The sequence below is a fragment of the Micromys minutus genome, assembly GCF_963924665.1.
Source record: "Micromys minutus genome assembly, chromosome: 13".
In the NCBI taxonomy this organism is placed as follows: domain Eukaryota; kingdom Metazoa; phylum Chordata; class Mammalia; order Rodentia; family Muridae; genus Micromys; species Micromys minutus.
The window spans coordinates 2639225-2663946 of NC_137982.1; the positions used below are offsets into that span (position 1 = coordinate 2639225).

Consider the following 24722-nt stretch of genomic DNA (forward strand, 5'->3'; position numbering starts at 1 on the left):
GGTACAGGCCAGCTTTTTTTTCTTTTTTTAAAGAGATTTATTTATTCATGTATATGAGTGTTCTATCTGCATGTGTACCTGGGTGCCAGAAGAGGGCATCAGATCCCATTATTGATGGTTATGAGCCACCATGTTGGAGATTGAATTCAGAACCTCTGGAAGAGTAGCCAATGCTCTTAACCACTGAGCCACCTGACACATTTTCTTGAAATGTGAAGAAGCACTGTTTTTGCATTCTCTCTGCTCTCTGGTCAAGTGCTGGGTCCAGGGGCTACATGGGCAGCAAAGGACGTAAGAGGCTCTCAGAACTGGCAGACAATCACATACCCAGATGATGATGGGTGCCCAGCACTAGGCAAAAACCACAAAAGGCTATACATTGCTTTTTAAGTGAAAAATAGGCATTTACTTTACTCCATCACGTATGCAGGCCCACGTTTGGTTACAGTTAAGCCTGTGACCACAGGGCCACTGCTATCACCACAGCTTAGTCTGCAGCTTTCTGGTCTCCCAGCTTCTTGCAGAAGGTTGTGGGCTTCTGGTCAGGTTTGGGCCCCGCCTATTTCCTGGTATAAGACTGAGTTTCTGGACTCCTTGGGTCCTTGTCCTGAAACACAGGGATACTCTTGATAGTGCCTGCACCCCACCAGGCCCTAGTTATTGGACAGACTGCACAGATGGTGCTGCTGAACAGCAAGGACTAAGCTGGCACTGCGGACAGACAGCTCAGCCTATGGTGGCTTCACATGCCAACTATAACATCCTGACCACCTCAGTCCCATCAGCTTCCTTGCTTACCTGCTGACTTGGACCCAGGGACCCAACAATGAAAGCAAGGCACAGCCTGGGGTTTGTGGTCTGATAAAATGCAGGTAATTACGCTTACGGGCTGCATGTGGTCAACACCACAAGGCTTACATTGAGTCAGCAGTGCCACCTCAGAAAAGCAGTCAGAGGGTGATTCTGAGGGCTGACACCCCAGGGGATAAAGGAAGGGATAAACTCAGGCAGAGGGGAGTAGTGCCATGGCCAAGAGGCGTACTGGGCAACCTGGGGCTTCAGATAGGGAAGGGCAGAGGGAGCCCGTACTCTCAACTCTGCCTCTTCCTGGTTGCAGGGTAGCAGCTTCCGCAGGGACTCACCTGCTGCTCAAATCAACCCCTATTTCCGGGAATGCCGAGCATGTCGAGTCCTGAGCACGTTGAGGTCATCAATGTCATCAGTAGCATCCTGGTGGGAGGGAGCAGAAAGCTCACCAGGACTTGGAGCCCTCTGAAATGTCAAAAAGCCAGGCCAGGGGAGACGAGTGACTCAATCAGAATAGGGAATGGAAAAGGGAGGAGAGCCCCACCATTGCCCCAGCCTTAGCATCAGAGACAGGCAGCTGCTAGGATATGCCCCCGCATGAGTTACACGGGAGGAACTAGGTCCTGGCTTTCTGCAGTTTTGCCTCTCAGGTAATAATTCCATGACAGCCACTCTCTTGCTCTGAAGTGCAGGCTAATGGAAGCAGAGGCAAGAACATATCCCACAGATTCCCAGCCACCCTGCAACTAGGGTAGCACCACCAGGAAAGGAGTGACAGCTGTGGGAAGGCTCCACACATCTAACCTTTGCAAGGGGGAGGCTTGGTAGAACTCCTGGGGAGTACCCAGAGAAATGTCCCTACGCTCCTATAGGAAAGAGACTGCCTTGCTAGGCCAGCAAAAGATGTAAACAAGAGATGTCTGAGAGGAACTCTGTACCCACAAGAGCAGGAACAAGGGCAACTGACCCGTCCACTGTACTTACAGCCCACTCCAGGGTCATGTCAGGCCAGTCTCTCTTCAAGTTTAGGTGTGAGTGGGTTGAGGGTATGTCATATTAGAAGGCTGCCTCCCTCTCCTGCCATTCCCAGTCCAGGAGAGGTAACTTTTGCTAAGAAGCCCTTTCTCACCTGGGCAGACTGGACAAGCTTCCTCCTCCTTCAGAAACTCACCCACTGCCTTCTCCCTTGTACAACATCCAGCTGCCCAGCTCACCGCTCCCAGCAGGCCAGACACACAGGCAGGCCAGGCCGTGCGGGCCCTCTGCCCGTGGAAATGGGGCTGCAGTTCAGCATGTATACCTGCACAAGGTCTGGGGCTGCCATGCTCACTGGCCCTCTGCAGGCCATACAGCCCAGCTGCCTAGCCTTGTCCTTCAGCTCCAGGTCACCAAGGTCTTCACTGTCACTCTCAGAACTCACAGCCATGGCTGGTGACAGGGTGGTGGGGACACTGTTGGGGGGTAGAGTGGCCAGGAATGCAGGGAGGGAGAAGATAGCCAGGAAACGTGTCTTTAGCAGGAGGTAGGCTGGGTTGTTCTGGAATTGCCTCTGTACCAGCTCCAGGGAAGCTTGTAGGGTTCCAGCCTTGGACTCAGGTTGGGACCCAGCTGCCCGGCTGGCTAGAGAGGAAGCCTTCTGCTCCAAGTCCTTTTTATGAAGGAGGAGGCTGGACAATGCTCGCAAGCTGCACAAGGAAGGGGGATGATAGGGCATCCTGCTCCCCAGCGGGGGTGCACAAGCACCTTGGCACCCCTTCAGCCACGCCAGGGTGGCCGCTTCACTTTCCTGGGAAAGCAGACTTAGGTCCAAAGCCTTCTTTTCGGGCCCAGGTGTGGGTGGTATTTCCTGACCCTGAGGTCCTTTGGGTTCTGTGTCTTTACTGGCTGGTGGCTCTTCCAGAAAAGCAGGAGTTTTGGCAGGGGAAGGTAGCTGTTTTGCTTGTTGTCCTATGGTCTCTGGGGTCATTCCTGACTGGGGGAGGCCCACCACAGCTGGCACTTGCACAGAGAGCAGCTTCTGAGTTGTGAGAACCCAGTTGACAGGCAGGCTAGACTTGGTTGTCAGGAGCTGCCCACTTGCCGGTGGGTTAAGAACTGGTTGTACAGACAGCTGAGTGTGGCTGGGGGCTGCTGGGAGAATGGACAAGACCTTGGACAGGCCATTCTGCTTCTGGGATGTGGTAGAGGTCTGTCCTAGAATACTCAGAGGGCACCCTGTGGGGACCTGCCCGGGGGCTAAGGCTAGGCTTCTAAAAGCAGCAGGGGCTGCAATCTGGGTCCCTTTGTGGGAAGGATTTAGGGGAATGGTTTGTAGGCTGGGGGGCTGCTTGTCTGTAGCTGACACCTGCCAGGAGCCCGAAGGATTTGAACTGACCATCACTGGGGCCACGGGTACAGAGAGCTCTACACTGGACGTTGCAGGGCCTACTCCTGGGGAAGCATGGGGGGCTGGCAGCAGAGGCGGCTGGAGGATCACAGGTGAGGAGACCAGCAGCTGGCTGTTGAGGGCACTGAGGGCCTGAGTGGCCCTCTTGGCTTGGGACTCACGGAGCCGTTTCTCCCGCAGCAGCTCAGATACAGTTTTAGGCTTAGGCCGGAGGCCACGTGGGGCTGCTACAGGAACCTGGAAGGAGGTAGGCTCAGCCCTGTAGGACCCCAACTGTGGACGCCCTTTGTGGCTGGTTCTCTTTGCAGTCTGCTCACCCGGCATGCTTGGAAGAGGGCAGCCTAAAGGAAGAAACAACCAGCTTGATGAGAACTTCAGGCTCTGTGCACAGGGACACCAGCAACCCCACATGTGAAGCCCCAGCTCACCTCATGGGCCCCAACCCGCACTCTGTATACAGAGAGGGCAGCAGATACCAGAGGCAGCTTCTAAACCTCTAGCATGCTCAAAACCTGACCCTAATGTGATACAGCATAGTCCCCTCAAGCTCCCAGTGACAGCCCACCCATGAAAGCCTAAGCAGTTTCAGGCCTTCCTAGACTATTCTCAGGGCCACTAGCTACGTTGCTCAGGCTGTGGCTCAGATGCATGGCATGTCCCACCATGAGAGAGACAGAAGTGACATATGGTACCTGTGTTGTTCTTGGCATTAGAGGATGCCTGTAAAGAGAAGAGTCAGACTGCAGCATCTCTGCTGGATCCCAGCACTTCTTCCCACTCACTCTGGGGGCCTCTCATCTGCACTAAGCTCAGGGTCCTGGGTCAGGACAGCTGTGGTCGCAGGCTTTCCCTACAGCTCCACTCAAAGATACCTAGCCACAGCTTATCGGGTTATCATAGGGCAGTGTGGGGATTCTGGGTTATGGGAATCAGAGTTCTTTCTGTTTTGGTTCACTGTCTCTCAGGTACAGGACTCCAAGGTGAGGCCTCTCCCAGACTAAGCTCATGAGCTTGGTTCTTACAATAGATGACATTAGTAACTTGCAGAGACCAGGGCTCGTGCCAGCCAGCCCACCTGCCCACCCACTGCCTACCGCACACCCGCCTCAGGGGCTGTTCTCAGGGAGATCCACACTCTCCTATGGAAATGCCTAGGAACTTGGGGCACTCTGGGACAGGGATGGGCTGTACTTGTTTTTAATTCTTATTAAGGCAGGGTCTCATGTGGGCCCAGATAAAATGTGCTATGTAGACTAAGCTGATTTTGAACTCATAGAGATCTGCCTGTTTCTGCCTTCCAAGTGCTGGAATTAGAAGTGTGCTCCAGCACACCCACGCTGTTCTCCATGTGTGTTACCTGCAGGAGATGTGGCTGGGCGTTCTGGGTGCCAGGCTGGAGCAGTGCAGGTGGCTGGGTGTTCCTCTCTCGAACCACCTCCACGCAGCCTGCAGTATCAATCTGCAAGAGCTGGGAGACCTGAGAATAAACCTCCCCGCTCCGCCCTGCAGTGGACCAGGCCCAAAGATGGTCAAGGAGATGGAAAATATCCCTAACGATGGCTGTTTCAGGAGCAGACCCAAACTCCTAAAGCTTCTGACTGCCCAGGGAGAGCATGCCTGGACTTGGGTTTCATGCTGCTGTCGCTGCCTCCTCATCTTATACCTGGCTCTGGGGACTTATCTCTTCTCTGAGTCACTGTTTAACTCGAAAGATGGCAAATGCTGAAGAGCCAAAGATCCCTTTCACATTAATCTGCTGAAAGCTGTAGGCTACCAGGAAGCCAAAGTACATTGACCCCAATATGTGAACCTACTGCAAGCTTCATATTTTCACCACAAGAATAGAACAAAACCGACAACACTCTGCTGGGGCCTTACCTGAATAAACAATGTGAACACTGGAGTGCTGGCCAGCCGGGCACACTCCAACTGCATCCTGATGCTGTCAGCTAGAGGACAAGGGCAAAAAGGCTCCAGTTTTGAAGCTCTCCTCGAAAAGGATCCCCAAGGCAAAAGAAGGCAGAGTAGCCTTAGAGCTCCACACTACCTCAAAGAGCAGAAGATAGGGTCCCAAATCTCACCATCACCCCAAATCTGGCTGCCCCTTGTTTCACACGGGCAGGGAGAAAAAGAGTGGTCCAACAGTTCATTCTCCCTCTTCAGGGATAGTCTTATCTGTCCTCCAAAGGACCCATTCAGTGCCTGCCCCCACCCCGGCTCTAGGAAGTTCCCCAAAGAGCCCTGGGTAGTACCTTGAGTCTGTACAGTTGCAGGTCTCCTGGGAGCTTGTGCGCAGGCCAGGTTGATGTCACCCACCCAGGGTATTACAGCCAGCAGAAGTCTGTGCTTAAGAAGTCTGCGATGTAGAGCCTGTCTCTTGCGTCTCTGCTTATTCTGGAAAGCTCCATGCCACAGCCGCCGCAGATGGGGTCCAGCCATACTGTTAGCAGGGTCAGACCCTGAGCGTGAATTAGGCAGGGGTGGCTGACTCAGTCTTTCCTTCACCAGTGTGTGGCTCTGGGTGGTTGGATGAGTCCTGATTAATTTCATCATTTGGTCTAGGGGCACTTTCAACACATGCTGCACATCAAAAGAGACCCTGTGAGGCTGGCTAGCAACAGCAAGCTCTGGTACAGGCCTGTCATTGTGCAGGTTTAAGACCTTGTGAAAACACCACTTGCTATTTGGGAAAGCACTTTGTGGTAAGGTTAATGTGGTCTTAAAGTAGGGCCTGGCTTAGCTCCCTCTCTCTGAGAGAGATGCTCTGGCCCACATGGCAGGCAGTACTGTGGCCGAGCTGACTGCATTGTCCCTCCAGCAATCCCCGGTGCTGAGCAGCAGAGCAGCCTGTGCAGTCCAAAAGGCTGCTCCAGTCACTGCAGAGCTACATCTGCTGGCCCCAGGCTCAATTCTGAGGACAGGGGAACAGGAACAAGTTGGACTGACGCTACCCCAGGACCCTCCAGGACTCACAGCAGTTGGAGGTGGGGAACTGCCCACTCAGATGTGCCCCGAAGCAGATGTCCTTACAATCTTTAAAGCAAATGACTTGGAGGCAATTGAGGCTGCAGCTCCTATGAAGGACACTGCTACTGTACAACTCTGAAACCAGTCCTAAGCAACACATTCTAGTCAATGAAAGGACAAGGCTTTTGCCAGGTCAGAAACCAAACTGCTGATTGTCCAAAGTGACAGCCCTGGTGACCACTCAGAGCACAGAGCATCCACTACTCCCCTTGCTCACATCCTAGGCTATACTGGGGCCTACCTTGCAGGCTGGATCCTTCACACGTGCTTGGTGAGTGTCTGGGAAGTGCAAGAACTGGACTCCTCTTAGGACAGTGCTGTGGGTCTCACGGGCCTCCTGCATCTGGTTTATCTCAGGAGCAGAGACTGTGGTAGAACCTTCCTTGTGGTGATTTTTAGTGGCATCCTGAGTACAGCAGGAAACAGCAGGGTGTACTGGATAGCACCCTGTCCCTTCCCTCTGTGACCGGCTGGTGATCAGCCTGGTAGGCACCCACAGGTCAATGTCTGGCACTGTGTACTGCTGAGGAGCCAATGCTCTGCTATTCTGCAGAGGCTCCTCCTGCTCCATGTCTGAGTCTTCACTGCTGCTGCTGCTGCTGCCACCATAGTCCTCACTGCCACTGCTGCTGCTGCTGCTGCTGGAGCTCCACTGGCTACTGTGACGGGGCCTCTGCCCTCTCCTCCTCTGGAGATGCTGTTTCTTCTGAGGGGAGGAATAGGCTGCTTCAGGTTTCAGATACCCAGGCGTGCAGGTAACAGAAACAGAAACCCTATGGAGAGGTCCCTTAAGCAGAACACCTGCCGCTGAGGTATGGTCTCCCTCTACCCTTGGCCTCCTGATAAGGACATGCAAAGGCCAGAACTTCTGCATTCCCTTCCCAACCAACACTATACCTCATCTTGCCTAAGCACTCTTACAGGTTATGGGGCTCTTAGCTGAGCTCAAGCAAAGCATATACACAGAAAGCAAACAAATGTCTTACCCTGGCCAAGATTTTCCACTTGCTCAGACACTGGGAGCCTGACCGATGGGGCAGTTCAGAAGCTATTCTTGCCCAGTGACCTGCAAAAACAGCCACAATAGAGCAGTCTCTAGGACGGAGGCTCGGTCATCAGAATGGGCTTCCCTCCTGTGTTTGTCAACAAGTGACTCTGGAGCTGAGCAGCCTGAGGAAGTTCTGGCACACATAGGAAGGAAAGCGCGACTGTGCCTGCTGCACTAGGCTCCAAAGAGATGCCGCCAACTCTGTGCCTAGTGCTGCAGAGGGACACATGTTGCACTTCTAGGGCAGTGTGACAACAGGAGAAAATAAAATCTCTGTGTTTTGCAAGTCCCGGAATCATATTTAGCTTTTTTTTCTGAAGAGGTATCACCAATAGCAGCAAGATTTGGCCACATACACTTATGTCTTTACTGCCCTGTAGCAAAAAGTTGAGTAATAGAGCAAATGCAAGTCACAAAAGACCTGACTGAAGCTGGACAGTTATGTGTGCGCATGAGCTGCTTGCAGCCTCCCGAGTGCCAGGATTAAAGGTACGCACCACTTCGCCTGGCTTCCCAATTTTCTGTAGTGAATATCTAAGCACTCATAATGGGGGAGCACGGGGTTGGGGCTTGGAGGCATGCTTGCCTAACTGTATGAGGTCCTGGATTCCATTCCCATCCCATCCCCCCAAAAAGAACATTTTTGCAATGGGAAGGCTGCAAATGAGGAAGAAGCTGCTCTGAGGACAGCCTGGGATCTGGAAGATGGGCTGCAATAGTCCCCAGTATAACCAGAGTCAGCAGCTGCAGGTGATGTCCAACAACTCACCAACACCGTATTTTTCTATTAAATGGATCAGCTGCTGTTCTTCTTTTGCATTCCACCGTCCCTTCTTCAAGCTGAAATGTAATCTTCTGATGTAGCTGAAAATGTGTGGACACAGGGACACTTTAGATGCTAAGACCTGGTTCACTGCTCTCTGGCCTGCTCAGGGATTTCTCAGGATAATATCACAAGTAAAAACAAAATAGATAAGATGGACTTCATCAAAAATTATTTTGAGACAGGGTTTCTCTGTGTAGCTGTCTGTCCTAAAACTTGCTCTGTAGACCAGGCTGGCCTACAGAGAATGTCCTACCTCTGCTTCCTAAGTGCTGGGATTAGTCATGAGCCACCACTGCCCAGCACATTCCAAAAATTGTAATGTGTTAAGGCAGTGTTTCTCAACCTTCCTAATGCTGAGACCCTTTAATACAGCTCTTTGTGGCATGGTGACCCCCCAACCATAAAACTATTTTTATTGCTATTACATAACTAATTCTGCTACTGTGATGAATTGTAGTGTAATTATCTGTGCTTCTGATGGTCTTAGGGGAAAGGATCGTTTGACCCCCTCCCCACCAAGGGTTTGAGACCCATAGGATGAGTACCACTGCTTTAAGGCATCTTGTTAAGAAAGGAGAGAAGAGCCATAAAATCCTGCATCTGACAAGGGACTTGCGTTCTGACCACGTAAAAGCCAGTAATCCAACCACAGGTCATTTAAACCAGACTTGACAGATGTTTTTCCAAACAGATGTATGCACGTAAGAAGCCAAAGGCACAAGCAATGAGGCTTCACAGTTGGCCATGAGGGGCTGCTATCTGATGACTGTGAGAGTCCACTCCACAGGCACTTGGAAGGGCGCAGCCACAAGCCTCGCATGCTGCTTGTGGGAGCACAACACAGACCTTTTGCACAAAGTCTGGCAGTTCCTCCAAAAGCCAAACACAAGAGTCACTGACCCAAGGACATTCCTGAGATAAATGAGCATGTCTTGATAAATAATTGCCCAAATGTTCAGAATGTTCTCAAGGCTTGTGGAACTTTTATCCAAATGTATCACACAGCATCTATCAGAATGGCCGTTCCTTGCAAATGCCAAGACTCCAATGTGTACCCTACACTTTCTTCCTGACAATGAAGGATGTTCTACGAACTTTCTTATTTAATATATGAGCTCTTGGGACACGTGAGTTCTGCAGGTAGATTATACTGCCCCAGCACAATGCTGCCCTATGTTCTGGTTCTTCTGGAGGCTGTGATCTCTGCCCCAGAAATACTTGTTACTATGTGTATTTTTAGAAACAATTCTTCCACATGTGTAAAATATTTCACTGTGGTTTTGACTTGCATTCCTGAAATAAGTGACCCTGGGCATCTTTTCATGGGCCTTTTGGCTACTTGCGCATCTTTGGAGATAAGTTTGTTGAAGACCTTTGCCTGTTTTGAATGGGATTCTGCAGGGCTGCTGAGTATAGATTCTTGGTAGGGTGATCAATATGGTTTACATTAACAAGGCAAACTAAAATACATCTGAACAAGCCACTGACAAAAAGCAGGGAGAAAAGGAGACAATCTCTCTGTGGGGGACCTTCCTACCAGTAACGTGGGAGGACATCTCCAAGAGTCACCACTAGCATTTGATTTCTGTGGACAACAGAAATACCAAAGTCCTGCTTCCTAACGGTGACAACCCCAGTTCAGGCTTATCACTTTGGGCCACTGTCACCTTGCCTGTCTACAGAAGTATGACTCAAGCAAGTCACTCCTTCAGCCAGTGCGGGCAACTCACCGGTCTCTGCACTGGGCATCGCTCCTACCTGGCACCTCTTCCCGGATTTTAAACCAGTCCTGTGCCCCATACTTGGCAACAGCTTGAAGCAATTTCTGCAAGAAAGAAGCAAACAAAAAGAAGCTCCACAGGATAGCCATACCCTTCCCACCCTGAAGTCTCTCAGCTAAGAAGGGCACAGGACTGCACTTAGGACAGCCAGGCAAACTTCCCGGGAACAGTTTTCTCTGGGTGCCAAACTTACAGCATCTTCCTCTGGGGCCCAGAATCCCCTTTTCAGGCTGGGATCTAAACTCTTGGTCCAACGGTAGATGAGTTGCATGGAGTCTCTCCCTTCCATGAAGTAGACAACTGGGGACAGAGAAGACTAGGACTCATCTATCCTGTACAGGCAATCAGCAGGGACAGGGGTCCTCCCAGAGGTACAGAGAAGAGTTACTCTGTCACCAGGACCTCCCTCCCACTTCTCTCTAGTATAACTGTAAACTCTTCTGCAAGTCTCTGCTTCCAGGCACCCGGGGCCTCAGGCCACTAGGGCTTGGAGCAGCATAATGAACTGGAAGATGCTATTGGATATAGGTGAGCTTACTCCTGCGGTATGGAATATGGTTCCCAACGCGCATCTCTTGGACCAGCTGGGTGAGCATGTTGTCCTCCTCCTCTGTCCACTCCTTGCGTTTCAGGGCTTTGTTGTACTGCTGGAATTTCTGCAGGCACTGGAAGGCACTGCGGCTTGTCTTCCCAGGGCCAAATAGAAACAAATGGGCATTACTGGGCTTCACTCTGCACATGCAGAAATACCCTGAGCAGCCATCCAGGAGACGGGTGGGCCTGGGCCACAGGCAACACTGTACAGTAGAACTCTCTTCTTCCAGGCTCTTAGCAGGTGATGGTTTGCTAGACCATGGTTGGGACCCAGGACACGAACAGCTCAGAGAGGGTTCTATGGCTTATAGAAAGAGAACTTGGCCATAGTCAGCTCTGTTCTTAATTCCAGCATAATCCTGAAGCAGGAGAAGTGCCAAGAGTTTGAGGTAAATGGTGATATTTTCACAGACAAGATGGAATTTAAAGTTAAAAAGATAAAAGAGATAAATTTCTTTATAAGTGCAATTTACCAAACAATTTCTGATGCTTGCTGTGTGTACCAAGCAACAGAGCAGGAGACCGAGTGCCTCCCAAGTCCAGAAGCCCATGTCCTCCCAGTCTTCTAAGGTCTCCCAGGTCCTAGTCCTTACCCCGAGTTCTTCTGCAACCAAATGCCACTCCAGATGGCCATGAGCAGCCGCGATGGTTTTTAGCCTCTCCACTTCTTCTGTGCTCCATTCTTGCTTATTGATGCTTGGATGCTCATAACTCTGCCAGAACTTCCGGATCTCCTCTGCACTGCGGGCTCCTTCAAACTACGCCCACAACAACAAAGCCTTCAGAGGGGTTGCTGATGACAAGCATATAGCTCCTGGCTGGCTGTCACTCTCTGCCACCCAATGGCTTCTGTGGCCACGAAGCAAGTGGACTCATTTGTGCGGCCAAATAGCGCTGAAGACTGTCTATCTCAGGAGTAGGACCTTGTCAGCTAGGGAGGGTCCCATGAAATCCTTTGCCATTTCCAACTGCCAGGCATACTTGGACTGGAGACTTCATAATGGGTTAAAGCACAAGGGATGGTGAGGCTTCACCACCTAGTTCCCACCACACTTGGCTCAGAACACTACTGTGGCAGTGACACCCAGGTCTTCCTAACTTACGTTAATATTAGAAATCTTCTCCCAGTCGTGGCTGTCCAGCCGGTTCCCCAACAAAGCTTCCTCTGGGAGCTGGCTAAAGCAAAGGACAAGGAGCTGGTATCATGCAAGGTCCCAGGACCTTCCCGGACCCAGACAGCCCCAGCTTACTTGATGTCCTGAATCTCTTTCTCTGCTTCCTTAATCTGCTTCTCCAGGGCCTGCTTTTCCAGTTCACTGGAGACTCGGCTCTGTTTTTCGTGTAAGTACTCAAGCCTGCAAGGTAGGCGAGTGGAGAAGAGCTGTGGGCGGGACGCACTGTGTAAGCTGAGGCCCTGCTCTCTCAACTGCTCTAGTTCAAGCCTCACAGCTCAATGTTGGAAAGCCTGCACAGGAATGTGCTTTCTCTCCTGCCTTGATCCCTTACCACAAAGGAAGACCTGGCACCACCTCTGGGGTACACCTACCACCAGAATAGCACCCTCCAGAGTAGGAGGTACCAGGTTATTTACATTGGCAGGTGGTAGCTGCTTGTGTCCCAAGAGTTTCTAGATCCTCAGCCAATTCTTATCTTCCAGGACACAGACATCTCAGGCAAGCTCGACTTAGTTTTGCAGCTAAACAGAATTGTCTGGGAGGGAAGAGCTGGCTCTCTCACACTTCAGAAAAACTGCCATTCCCACCATCGATATTGAACACCAACGATGTCAGCACCAGAGCTGATGTGACTCTTAGGGCTGGCCCAGAGGGTACTAGCCACCTCTGGACTTGTGTGTTCAATACTGATAGTGGCAATCTATCAAAACAATAATGCTCCTGACTGTGTACTTCCATAGGCCCCACATGATACCCTTTGGTCATTTGGTATGTACCCATCAACAGACACTGACATCACAGTGCTGAAAGGGCGGTAGGAGAGGCAGAGCATGCTAGGATGAACCTCACCAGCCCCATAGCTGCTTGGCTTTCCATTATGGGGAAGGCTATGATGAGCTGTTTCCAGACTTACTTCAGCAACTTGGGCTGAAGCAGACGTTGTAGGCGGTCACTCACTACAGACTTCCTGAGTAAGGCTTTCTCCCAGTGCTTCCCTGAGGAGGAAGAGATAGCGATGTGATGTCATAAGGTTTTGCTTGTCCACTGAATACTCTCTACAACCCTACCTACCCATTGCTCCAAAAAGGTAGTGGCTACATCTCTGGATGCCAGTATGGAGGCTAGCCAGAACCCCTTCAGTCCACGAATCCATCTTCCACCCAAAGGCTAGCTCAACGTATTCTTTCAGGGTTAGGTGTTCTGAGAATGGCTAGAGTTGGGAAGGCAGCATGTATGACTAGGCCTGCACACCACTTAGCACTGGAAAGGCAAAGTGTCAAGTAGCCAGTCCCAATGATAAAGTCCTGAAGGAGTCCATGATGCCATAAGCATAGGCCTAGAGAGACCAGGCTACGGGGATGCCCTCTGTGGTTTCCATGGTTGGAGGAACCCATCCAAAGGCCTGCCCGGATTCTTACATTTGGTCACCAAGAGCTGTTCAAAGGCCTTGATTCCCTGGGCAGCCTTCTCCCGTGTTTCTTCGTTGGCAGGAGGCCCCTGTCAGAACGTACAGTATTATAACACGACACATCAACCACACTCACCCTCCAGAGAATCTACTGAGACTCAGAATCTTCCATCCGACCTCCTCATGAGATGCCCACATGTAGGGCCAGGCTGAAAACCTCTGTACTACGAGCTACTACTGAGTGAAAGACTCTGACCCAGTACAAGGAAACCCCAGGAAGATGCAGATGTGCAAGGCCATCAGCAGTTTGAGATCTATACTACTGACTTGCTAAATGCTGTGATTCTTTTATGGAAACACTCAACCAGCTGCTGAGAGGGCTCATTACTACTCACCACTCCAGTGACCTTGTCCTTGAAGTATGGCTTCAGGAAGTGGCCTATGTACATGTATGAGGGCAGGCTTTTGCCATCCTTCACCTTGGGGCACTTTGTCCCAGCCAGATCAAAGAGGATCTCCTCCTGGGATAAAAACAAGCCCGTCAGTGGGCCAGGCAGAGAAAGAGGGCGGTGGCAGGCGAGCAGATTCACTTCCAGCCTCGCTCTGGGAACTTGATCTCATGGGGCACTGAGGATCAGGAGGGCTTACACAGGCCATCTTACCTGCTGCTCCTGGTTCTGGGCCAGCAACTGGCTAACCTCGGCCAGCTTTTCCCGGATCACCTCCTGGTACACCATATTTAGCTGCAGACAGGTCTCGGGGTCTTCAGGAAGAGCTTTGTCCTTCGAGTCCTCCTCACCATTGCTGCCCTCACTCAACCTTTCTTCTTGGTTCTGAGACAGAAATGGAGCATCCAGAGACGGAACACAGGCAGCCCTACCTCCGTTGTTGCCAAGCTCAAGCGTAAGCCCACAAGGGACTCTGAGGCAGTCCTAGTATACACCCACTGAACGTGGAGAGGTTACACAGAGCCCATTATCCTCAAGCTAGGTGTGCATCTTTTCAAACCAACATGACACCTGCTTGTAAAGTGCATGCCGGGGTTGGAGATTGGTGCACTATAGCAGGCAGTTTCCATTTTTGCAACAGACATGTCTTTGCATCTTGAACTTCATAGCAACTTTGTATCCCCATCCCTAGCACCTCCAGTGTCAGAAGTCAGCAGGGAAATTCCCTGCAGAGCAACCAGGGTCAAACCCTGAGAATACCAAATGCCCAACAACTCCAGAGCTCTGACAGTCTACTGACACATGATCCTTAAACACCACAGGGCTCTGTACTTGTTTGTTTGGTAAGGAAATAAGCCAAACAAATAAAGAATGGTCAGCAACACTGGTATGACTAGATCTCTGCCAAATGCTTTCCTAAGTCATCCATGGTAACCACCATCTAGACTGGGAAGCAGAGGCACAGTGGGCTAGCTGTGGAGCAGGTCCCAGACAGGCTGCCTCTCATATCTGATGTTTTGACTGTGAATGCAAGAGAAGCCAGCAGCTGTAGTCACCAGCTGTTAGAATGGTTACTTCTATGGATTAACTTTTGTTTTGATAATAATTTGTGTTCAGGGGTACAGCTAAGTGGTAAAGTGTGAGCCTAGAGTGAATGTGCCCCTGTACTCCATCTCTAGCACCACAAAAATAAGCAAATACCTTGTGATGCTTTATTCTCACAATAGATAGGTATTAGTTGGAGAAAACCCCACGGATGCAAGCAAAGCCCTCTGGGGACAGTTTGGAAGGCAGTAACAAATATGAACCAGCAGCCAGCCTGTAAGCAACACTTACCAAGGTGGGGGCACCAGCAGTTTCCAAGTCCTCATCAGGCAGGGAATCTATAAGAAACACAAGCACACTATATTGGAGTGGCAGCATGGGTAGCAAGGGTTTGCAATGAATAAAATAAACACTCATCATAGGGCTCCACTAAGTGCTATCCAATAAGCTCAGGGAAGAAATTCTGGGTATCTGGGCTATGGGACTATTCACGCTGACAGGCTGAACTCTGGGCCTTCCCCTCCCCACCAGGATCCAATACTGCCTAGAGGGCCCCAGGCCAGATGGTAGCAGGGTCGGTATAAACAAACATACAGTCAGCAGCTCTGACAAGAGTCTGACCATGGAACAGTCTACAGACAGCTAAAGGGTACACACAGCTGTTCTAGCCCATGCCATGCAAGGCCAGGCACACTGACACACCTGCTTCAGAGTCCGAACTGAGACTGGATTCAGAGACCTCAAAATTGGCGATGGAGGATCCAGGATACAAAATTCTTTCAAGCTCCTGGATCTCCTGTGTTATTTTCTCTCGTTCAGCGTCTATGTCCATGGCTTTAGCCTGTCTTCAGAATATTATAAAACATGAGAAATTGAATGTACCTGGATCTCATTCACTTTTAGACACACAATTGCTGGAGACGGCAAGAGCCTGTTCGAATGCAGTCAGTGGACTACCCAGATAGAAATCAGCTTGGGGGTTACCCTGAGGTTAAATTCCTACAAGTTATGAGACTCTTAATACACCCAGGAAATCCTGCTTTTGGCTCAACACCTAGAAATGACCCTACTATCCCTGAGGCCACTACCAGTACAGGTAAAATCATTGCCTCTGTGCCCTAAGATGCCCAGCTGGTCACCAAGTACAGAAAGTGCAGAGCAACAGATGTTCATCCCCTGTGATCTAAACCTGTAAACAGAGCTGTAGGTGCCCTGCTCTATAGTGCTGAATGACAGAGTCAGGCTTTGTTTACTCCATGATTTATCTTTTCAAAACAGCACCTGGCACAGTGCTGCCTGATACTGAGCAAGTGTCTGCTGATGTACAAAGGAGGCCTTTTCTTTGGTGGATGGTAAGCAAAGTCTGAGGGCAAAGGGAATTGGGAAGAGAAGGGTGAAAGACTATGGACAACACAAGCTCAGGTGGGTGACACGGCTTGCCACCAGGCCTAATGACCTGAGTTCAGTCCCAGTAATCAATGGTTTAGAGACGCTATTCCAGGTTTCCCTCAGACCTCCCACCACCCCCATGGCATACCCACATACACACAAGTAAATAATAATTGTAAAAAGCTGGGTGTAGAAGTCTGGCACAGTGGCACACGCCTTTAACCCCAGGAATCAGGAGGCAGAAGCAGCCACGTGGTCTACAGAGTGAGCACACAATTTAAATCCCAGCATTTGGGAAGCATAGCTAAGTGGATCTCTGCCCTTCAGACCATTAGTGAGATACTGTTTCAAAAAAAAAAAAAAAAAATCAAACACAAGTTCACACCCAGAGCCAGAAATGAAGAGAAACATCCTGAGTGACTTCTTCCTACTAAGTTGTTGATAGCGGTCTTAACTGACTACAACAAAACAATCCTCTTCAACAACATTCCTTACTTATACAGGGAACATCTGTTAACCAACTTGGCTAGAAGCAGCCGGATCTGCAGACCTAGCAATAACCATTGCCACTGGATGTCTAGCCTCCAACGAAAGAGTAACGTGTGTTTTGAGACTGCAGCAATTCTATCTCCTCCCATAGCATCGCCCACGTGAAGGAAGAAAAAGTCGTACGCTCAAGTCCTAAGTTGGGAGCCACGCTCCGCTTTTACTGACATCAGAGACACATTTCTGCCTGTCCCTTCTAAGAGCATAACCTAACTCCGGGCCCGTGCACACTTCGTGGCTGGATTCGATAAGCCAGGAGTGGCCGCTGGTGCTGCAGAGCGTGTAACGGGTTAAAGCAGCGATTCGGAGCACAGCACTGTGCAATTCGGCCCTGCATCTCACCAGCTACCTGACCTGGGCTGGGATCCGGACGCGGGCTTTCTGCTCCAGCAATGTCGTGGCCACGCCAGGCCTCGGTTTCCCCGTGATGGCCTGCTAGATGCCGCCCGCCAGTCCTCACCTGCTAGACCTCTACACTTCAGAGCCAGCTTCGTCGCCCAGGCGACCACACGCACATCTTGCTTCTGTCAGTAGCGGAAGTCCGTAGGCTTGCACCGGAAGTCACTCCCAGGTCGCGGCGCAGGGCATGCTGGGATGCATCCTGGGGGCGGGGCCCTAGCTAGGAGCTCCTGGTTCGCCGGCTGGGTCAAGTACTTAAGTCTCTGGTGTTCTGGATTTGGATGAATCAAGTGTGTCACCAACTACTTGCTTGCGTATGGAGTCCTAAGAGCCTACAACCTGGGATCGCCAGAAGTGGGTATTTCTTCACTGAGGAATATTATGCCTGACCAACACATCACAGGTGCTGGCTAAGGGGAGTTGGGGGGGGGGTGTTGGTTTCACTCTTGTGAAACAAAATACCAGTATTATTCACAGCTTCCTTAATTCTTCTATTCCTAGGAAGCTGGGTCTTCCTAGTACCTAATAATGCATGTGAATGGCAGAAGCATGGTAGTACCTTGAGGCTCAAGGCTGGTGAAAACTTTGTGGGACCTGGGAAAGGCCTTGCTTGGAGAAGTCACCAGCATCACCACTGGAGTGGGGACAGTCATGAAAGCACAGAGTGATAGTGCATCCCTTTAATTCAGCACTCAGGAGGCAGAGGTAGGCATATCTCTGAGTTCAAGTCCAGCCTGATATACAACATAACAATTTTCAGAACTATACAGACCCTGTCTCAAAAAAGAAAATTGTCAAGTCTGGCCCAGAGTTGGGTTTGGCCAGAGTCTGGGGCATTAAACGAGACCTGTAGGTTCCTGGTGTAGGACTTTGTGTGGGGCAAGCCTGGTACAAAATGTTAGGCAAATTTCCCTAGGGTACTTTTGTTTTTGAGAGTCTATCTAGAACAGACTGGTCTAAAACTGTTCTTTCTGCCTTTGCTCCATGGTATTATGAATAAAGGCATCACCATCATGCTCTGTGGAGCTTGTAAAACTTTAGTCTAGGACCACTTCATACATAAAGGAAGTGTACAAACAGCCGTGCAGCTCCCCACCCCACTCATTTGCAGTGGTGGAGGCACGCCGACAGCTCCTCTTGATGGCAGCTCTTCGTCTGAGCCCTGTGGGCAGAGGGAACACTAGCAAGGTCTTCCTATGTGTCCCTCCATCTTGCACTCTGGTCTGCTCTGCGTCACTAACACCTACAGTGGGACTGGGGACAGCTTCTAAAAGCTGTAACTTTCCTTGTGAGTTAAAGGGCCCAGAAGTTTAATGCCTTGTCTGAAGATGTTACTAGGCTTCCATCCATTCAGCCTCAAAGTGTGGAGCTAGGATGTGACTCATCGAGCATACTGACAATGCAGTGACTCTTGTGATATGTCTGACTCCAGGAGTCAAGAACCTGAGGGTCTGATACACCAGCAATGACAGAATAAATACCCTCTCAAGATGCAGACCTTGAGATTAAAAGGCCAGGTTAGCTCTCAAGCACGAATCTCTGACTAAGCAGGAATGACAAGGTGGTATAAATGATCTTCAGGATTTATTTAGATAAGAAAGCTGTTGATATCAACAAGAGGGGGGAAAGGAAAATTTTAAAAAATCTATAGGAAAGTGGCCCCTAATCCTGACCCCTCAGCACAGCACAGGGGCTGCTTATGTCTTGCTTGTCCTTCAAACACCAGCCAGTCAGCCCAAAGAGCTGCTGCTGACCGGAGGCGGGTGTGTGCTTTAATTCCAGTCTGAGCTGCACTGTGCAAAAGGCACACTGGCATATTAACATGCATCAAAACCGACAGCCCGAATGGCTTTCAACAGCAGTGAGTGGGTGAAGCTTTGCAATGTGCACAATCTGTGGCCTTGATCCTAGAGGACAGCAGCATCAGTGCCGCCTCAGTGAGGCTGCTGACGGCAGGAGCCATCCTGAGACGGCCACAAGTCAACCATCTGCTTGGGAGGATGGCAGCAGGAGTCCCCATAAAGGCTGCTCCCTTGACACTGGCTCACTTAGTGTTCTGCTTAGTAAACCTGAGGCTGCGCCCGAGCTCATCCTAAGGCTGAATCTGAGAGGACAGTGGAAGCTTTTTACAAAACTGTTGTTTCAGCTTTAGTGCTTTCTAAAAGTTGCTGGGTTTTATAAAATGTCTTCCAGTAAATCAGTGAGTCTATCAAACAATGGGACTTCCCCCAAAGGACTTCATGTAAACTGTTAGGTGCAACCGGTGGAAAGGAGCCCAGTACCGCAGGTGCTTAGGCTGTGAGATGCTTTGGTGAGGACTGCATAGTTAGGAACACTTTCGAAGATGTGTGGTGCCATCGGCGCAGAAATGATGGGACCCGGTGGCAGGTAGTACTTCTCAACAGTCTGCCTCGTCTTTAACTTCAGTAATTCTGTCGATTGACTTGAGGATTTCAGCAACAAGGTTCAGTGTCTCAGCTCCAGACACCAACTGCCTACAACAGAGACCAGCGCCATTATTCCAGCCGTGCAAAAGCAACCAGGGAGAGATGTAAGGGAGAGCCCAGACCAACCACGGTTTGCTACACTGGACTCGTGTGACTGTCCTCAGGCCCACATGCTTGTGTATTGGCCAGCCACCCTATAGCAAAGCTCAGGGATGGCAACTGAAGATGGTGGGTTGGAAGCCAGACAAGTTCATTAGAAACTGATTCTGAATTTTGCTCTTTGCGTAGGCCAAGCTGAAGGTGCAGTACTCTCAATGCTGTGGACAGCTGTCACTGCAGGCGCATCTCTGGTCACAAGGAAAGCTGCCAGGAGCTATGCTTCTGTGTTTAACAGGTCAGATGAATTAAATACATGGACAGGTTTACCAAGCTGCAGCTTTGGTGAGTGTTAGTCACCATTATCAACAACTAGCGCACAGTGTGCTCACTGTGGCAGTCTTCTGCATGGGGAAGTCAGATCCCCTGTAGTTAGAGCTGACTTAGAGTCCTGGCATCACCCACATCTATCAGTGGGAAGGTTCTCTGGAACAGATTAAAAATAAAAATTCTAAAATGGGCATGATTATACCTATCTTTAGTTCCAGAATTTGGGAAATAGAAGTAGGAAATCTTTGAGTCTGAGGCTAGCCTCGTCTACATATAGTACAGAGCAGCGAGGGCTACACAGGAAGATTTTTATCAAAAACAAAAACAAAACAAAAACCCTCAAAAAACAAGCCAGGTGAGGTGATGCATGCCTTTAATTCTAGCACTCCAGTGCAGAGGCAGAAGGACCTGTGTGAGTTCAAGGTCAGCCTAGTCTACATACATAGTTCTAGGCCAGTCAGTGCTACAGGATAAGACCCGGTCTCAAAAACAAAAGACTAATCTTGCTTCACTGCCTACAGTGTGGCTAGTGGGCTAGCACATCTCCCTTCCGGGTCTAGTCAGACTGTAGAGCTATTAGTTCTGGTAGCCGGGCCATCTGGGGACTCACTTTATGGATGCGTGTGCATTGTTCATGACAACATGGAGGTTCTGCAAGGCCACATCAGTGTTCTGCTTCACCACAGTAAGGCTGGCACCTTGGCCTGACCGAAGGGCTTCATTTTCTCGCTTGCAGTTCGAGAGCTGTGCCTAGAAGGGCGAACAGTTAGTGGTAAACTCATACCTCTGCACCACAATGGCACATGTCAGCCATGGGGATAAGCCTGGCCCTGGCCTTCTCAGAACAAATGTACAGATACCCTTTTGCCTCAGCCTCCTGAGTGCTCCAATTATAAGCAAACATCACCACGCTTGGCTTACATTATTTTTTTTCCTCCCTGAACTCACATCTATGAAACTTAAAGCACAGTAACAGCTCAACCTTTTTCTTTACTTACCTGGAGCAAATTTATTTCCTGCTTCAACTTCATGACATGATTTTCTGCTTTTACAGCCCGTTTCTGTGGGGTGTAAATACAATGCACATCACCGAGGCTGTGTTCTACAGGATACTTATCTCAACAGACAAGCAGTGAGCTATAACCTATCTTCCTGATTACTCTGCCCATGGATGTCCACCCCTTGAGACCTGGGCTCTGCCTCTGCTCCCCAGCTTCAGGGACCACTCACCCCAAGAAAGAACCTGTTTACAGTATCAGGGTGTGCTGGCCTACCACGGTACACATACTCATCATGGTGAGAGCCGCCTGCTGACCTCGGGGTCCAGCTGTGGACTCTGGCAACAGTAACAAGTGCTCTTTCGCAGCAACTTCCTGTCCCCTGCCCACTACCCCAGAGCAGAGCCCCTCCGTACGGTCATCAGCTCGAGGTTCTGTTCGACTTGCTGCACTGCTGACTCGAGGTCATGGAAGTCACTCTCCTCCTTGATCATCTTCGCCTCCAATTTCCGTTCAAGTGTCCTCACCCTCAGTAAAGGAAAAACGGCGTTGAGTTCTCCAGGCCACTGTCAAGAATGCTTCCAACAGCACGTTAGCCTGATTAACTGGTGAATCCCACTAGAGCCATGGCTGGAGCAGCTGCTTCAGGCAGCCACAGGGCGGCAATGACAAAGGCTCAAATGCCATTTTCTCAAGTCTGCCAGCCAAGACAAAAGTCAGCTGACTTGTGTCTTAAGAAGGATTAAAACAGAACAGGGAAAATGTGTTTGCTGTTTGGATCTAAGGATGAGAAGCAACTAGGCACCTCATCCCTTGGAACCCAGTTCCCTGAATGGTAGAGGAGATTTTTAAGGTGATACCTAAATACAAGTTTACATACATTTCTGTCTGGGTTTCAGAGAAGCTCTGAACCTCATTTAGCTTTCTTCTGAGCTTAGAGTTTTCATCTTTCAGCTGTAGAGGAAAAAAAAAAATCCTCATTAGACACACAGTATGTCTCGCTCATAAGTGGGACACACTTCCGGAATATTTTCTTCTGTTGGTCTGGAGGTGTGAAGATACACTCTATTTGTCCATGAAATGTCTTTTTGAGGCAGCATCTCCTGCAGGCTAGTCTGCCCTCTAACTTGTTCCTATGTAGCCAAGAATGGCCTCCTGCCTTCACACCTTCCATGCCCAGCTCTGGGACATAAACACCCCAGGTCAAATGGGAACACCTTCAAGCCCTTAACAGAGATGGCAACTTGTGGCCACACACTTCAGTGTTTCTAGGTGACTATGGTTTTAAAGCCTTCCTTCATTCGGGGCATTCAGCAGGACGACTCTTCACCAACACTTACAGTAGACTATGTATTCTCTCTAGCTCATGTTTGCCTGCCTGTGAGCTCACCAGTGCTTTTCAGCCTGCTACATTAACTGCACAGCCAAAACCAACCCAGGGAGAGCTCTCCGTGGAGAGATTCCCTTTTCTTACTTTTCAGCATTCGGGATCTAACCCAGGACTTCCCAAGTGCCAGGAAATACCACTGAGCTATCTCTATCTCTTCCTCAGGGCAATGCTACAACAAGCTATCACATGACCGACTGTTCTGTCTGTGGCACTGAATTGGCCACCCAGGCAGGTAGGTGACTGCAGCTCTCCTCTACAACACTGCTCAGCTGTGCTGGGTGGTGCGCTGCCCTCACTTACTGCTTCGTAGCTTATCTGCAATGTCCGCAGGTGTCTGTCCCCTAGAGATTCTTCATGAGTTGCAAAGTCTGCATTAGGACTCCCAGCTGGAGATGCTGGGGAGATCCGGGAGTCAGTGTCACTCAGCGTCCATGGGGGCAAAGACTTGGGACCTGCCAGCTCTGATGCATTGGAGAAGGAAAGGTAGGTGCCACAGGGTGAGGAGTTCTGTGTGGCTCTAGAGGAATGAGTCTGCTCCACAGCAGACGGCAGGTAGGCACTATTCCATCCATCTTCTTCATCCTCCTCTAGGTTGCTGGCTCTTGTTGGGTCTTCAAAAAATGGCTGCTGATATTCCAGGCCATATCCCATGGGCTCGGAGGCAGGGGAGCTGTGGTCTAGTCCCAGTGGGTGCCTCGAGGCTTCCTAAAGCAGTGGAGAGAAACACTTGGGACTGGAAGCCAATGCTTGGCCTTCTCTATGCTCCCATAAAGAAGGTCCATCTCATCTACCAAAAGGGGCCAAGTAGCTGCTCCACCCAGTCTCTCCATGTCTGTCCTGCTTTGCTCCCCACACTCAAGTGTATGTCTCCAAAGCTGTAAGGTACAGGAGATGTCCTACAAGGCAACCACTGACAGCTTCCCAGATGTACCTTCGGGTAAATTCGACTGGTGGTCGTATCTTCTTTTGACAGGCTGAGGTTCTTGGTTTTCAAAAACTCTTTGAAGGAAAATGGATTGGCTTCTTCAAGGTCTTCAAGTTTGTCACCTGAAATAGCAAACGGCACAAAGATTGTGAAAGGGCCCAACATTCTGTGTTACCAATCACATTTCAACTGTGACTCAGAGAACACCACAGAACAGGAGAGCTGCTCAACAAGGTTGGAGAATAGGCTCGATTTGGCAGGCTTTCACCCTTGGCCTCCGAGGCAACCCTTACCACCTTAAACAAAAATGGTGTGCCAAAGATCAAGTCCCGGGTCCACCTACATTCAGGTAATTAGTCTACCTCTGAGTCATATGCCCAGTTCCCCAGTAAAGCACACTCAGTGTGGACTGAAGGCTACTCCTGTGGGGGATTCAAAGCTCCTGAGATGCCATTGTGCCGGGAACTGCCCTATGCCATCCCTTCCTCTGACCCTTTCTCAAGTACCCTAGTTGACCAGCCTCTACCTCCACACCTACCACACTCAGCTGTTTATGTGGGTCTCACAACATAACAGTCACTTCTTATGTGGGTGCCAGCCTGAATAAAGTGGGCTTCTGTGTGACTTGTATCCTGCTGCCTCTCCACCTCCAGGCACTTGACATCTTTAATTATTTTGCCCTCACACTCACTCTTCAATCCTTGGGCGTCTATTTCCACTACTCTTTTGAGCTCCAGGTATACCCCTTAAACTGTCATACTGAAAGCCCATGGCTAGACCACTGCCTGGCATTGTGTCTGAGGAAGAGGAAAAGAATCACTGAGCTACTCTACCTCCAAAGCGCGTCTCATGGGCTCCCGGCAGACCTTGTTTAGTACATTTCCCTTTTCCATAGCCAAAATCTGCAAAAAGATATTGTCAGCTCACCGTGATCACAGCAAGCTTTATGACTGCAGCGTCTGTCCAGGGAGGTGAAGACCACAGACGCCTGACTCCCACTGACAGGCTGTGGTCTGGGACTAGAAGGCTGTCTCTTGAGGCTGGACGCAGTAAACTACACACTCCTGGGCGCTCTAGGAGCAGCTGCCGGTGGAACGCAGACCCACTAGGTCCAGCCCCTGGTCTCTCCCAATCCGGTGGGCTGAAGTGGTCTCCGAGCTCCACCGGGCACTGACCTTCCTGCCTTGGGGCGGGCGAGCGGGCTGTGGAGAGGGCTCCCCGCGCCGCCCAGCTCGCACTGTGGCCGGCGCCCCGACTCTCACCTGTGTCTCCTACTGAAGCCGGCACCGGGCTGGGCACATAGCACATAAACGTCGGCCGAAAGCCGAAGAGGTGGGGGTGCAGGTCCCCGCCATGGGGGCGCTCACAGTCTAGCTGGGGGAGACAAGACCGGCGCTCATAGAACGCAGGAGCTGTAAGCGACAACGAGAGCGGCTTCACCGCGGGCCGCCGCCGCCCGCGCCCCCCGGCTCTGCCCCGGCCGTGCGCCGCTCACCGTCGGGAACCACGAGGCTCCGCGTCCGCGATAGTGGGGGCGCGCCTTGCCGCCTCGCGTAGCCCGACATCGCCGCGCCCTAACCCGGCCGCGACCCCATGGCCCACAACACCGTCACCAGCCCCTGCCTTATCCGGCGCGGCCGGCCGGAAGCCAGCGCCG

The 24722-nt window shown here is 50.7% G+C and overlaps 2 protein-coding genes across 6 annotated transcripts; both read right to left on the bottom strand.

Moving 5' to 3' along the window:
• Positions 1-406: 406 nt before the first annotated feature.
• On the bottom strand, positions 407-17002 carry SNAPC4 (small nuclear RNA activating complex polypeptide 4). Its single transcript, XM_080927007.1, has 23 exons — positions 16941-17002; positions 15248-15386; positions 14837-14883; positions 13715-13885; positions 13448-13573; positions 13063-13141; positions 12558-12639; positions 11720-11824; positions 11573-11645; positions 11063-11227; positions 10414-10561; positions 10069-10175; positions 9825-9919; positions 8038-8132; positions 7207-7286; positions 6462-6926; positions 5446-5710; positions 5072-5142; positions 4551-4661; positions 3886-3913; positions 2108-3534; positions 1143-1272; positions 407-607 (listed from the first exon to the last, which is right to left on the bottom strand). Exons 2-22 carry the CDS (start codon positions 15375-15377, stop codon positions 1162-1164), a joined length of 3981 nt encoding a protein of 1326 aa, XP_080783133.1. The 5' UTR covers positions 15378-15386; positions 16941-17002; the 3' UTR covers positions 407-607; positions 1143-1161.
• A 1286-nt stretch (positions 17003-18288) lies between these two features.
• On the bottom strand, positions 18289-24714 carry ENTR1 (endosome associated trafficking regulator 1). Of its 5 annotated transcripts, none has more exons than XM_080928083.1 (10): positions 24561-24714; positions 24328-24477; positions 23899-23967; positions 23072-23187; positions 22441-22845; positions 21631-21704; positions 21167-21278; positions 20751-20813; positions 20363-20502; positions 18289-19374 (listed from the first exon to the last, which is right to left on the bottom strand). In XM_080928083.1, the coding sequence occupies exons 1-10, from the start codon at positions 24628-24630 to the stop codon at positions 19278-19280; spliced, it is 1296 nt and encodes a 431-aa protein (XP_080784209.1). In that variant the 5' UTR covers positions 24631-24714; the 3' UTR covers positions 18289-19277. The 5 variants fall into 5 exon arrangements, with proteins under 5 accessions (XP_080784209.1, XP_080784213.1, XP_080784210.1 ...); XM_080928087.1 differs by having other exon boundaries at positions 24328-24439; positions 24561-24671; XM_080928084.1 differs by lacking the exon at positions 23899-23967 and having other exon boundaries at positions 18290-19374.
• Between the last annotated feature and the right edge of the window lie 8 nt (positions 24715-24722).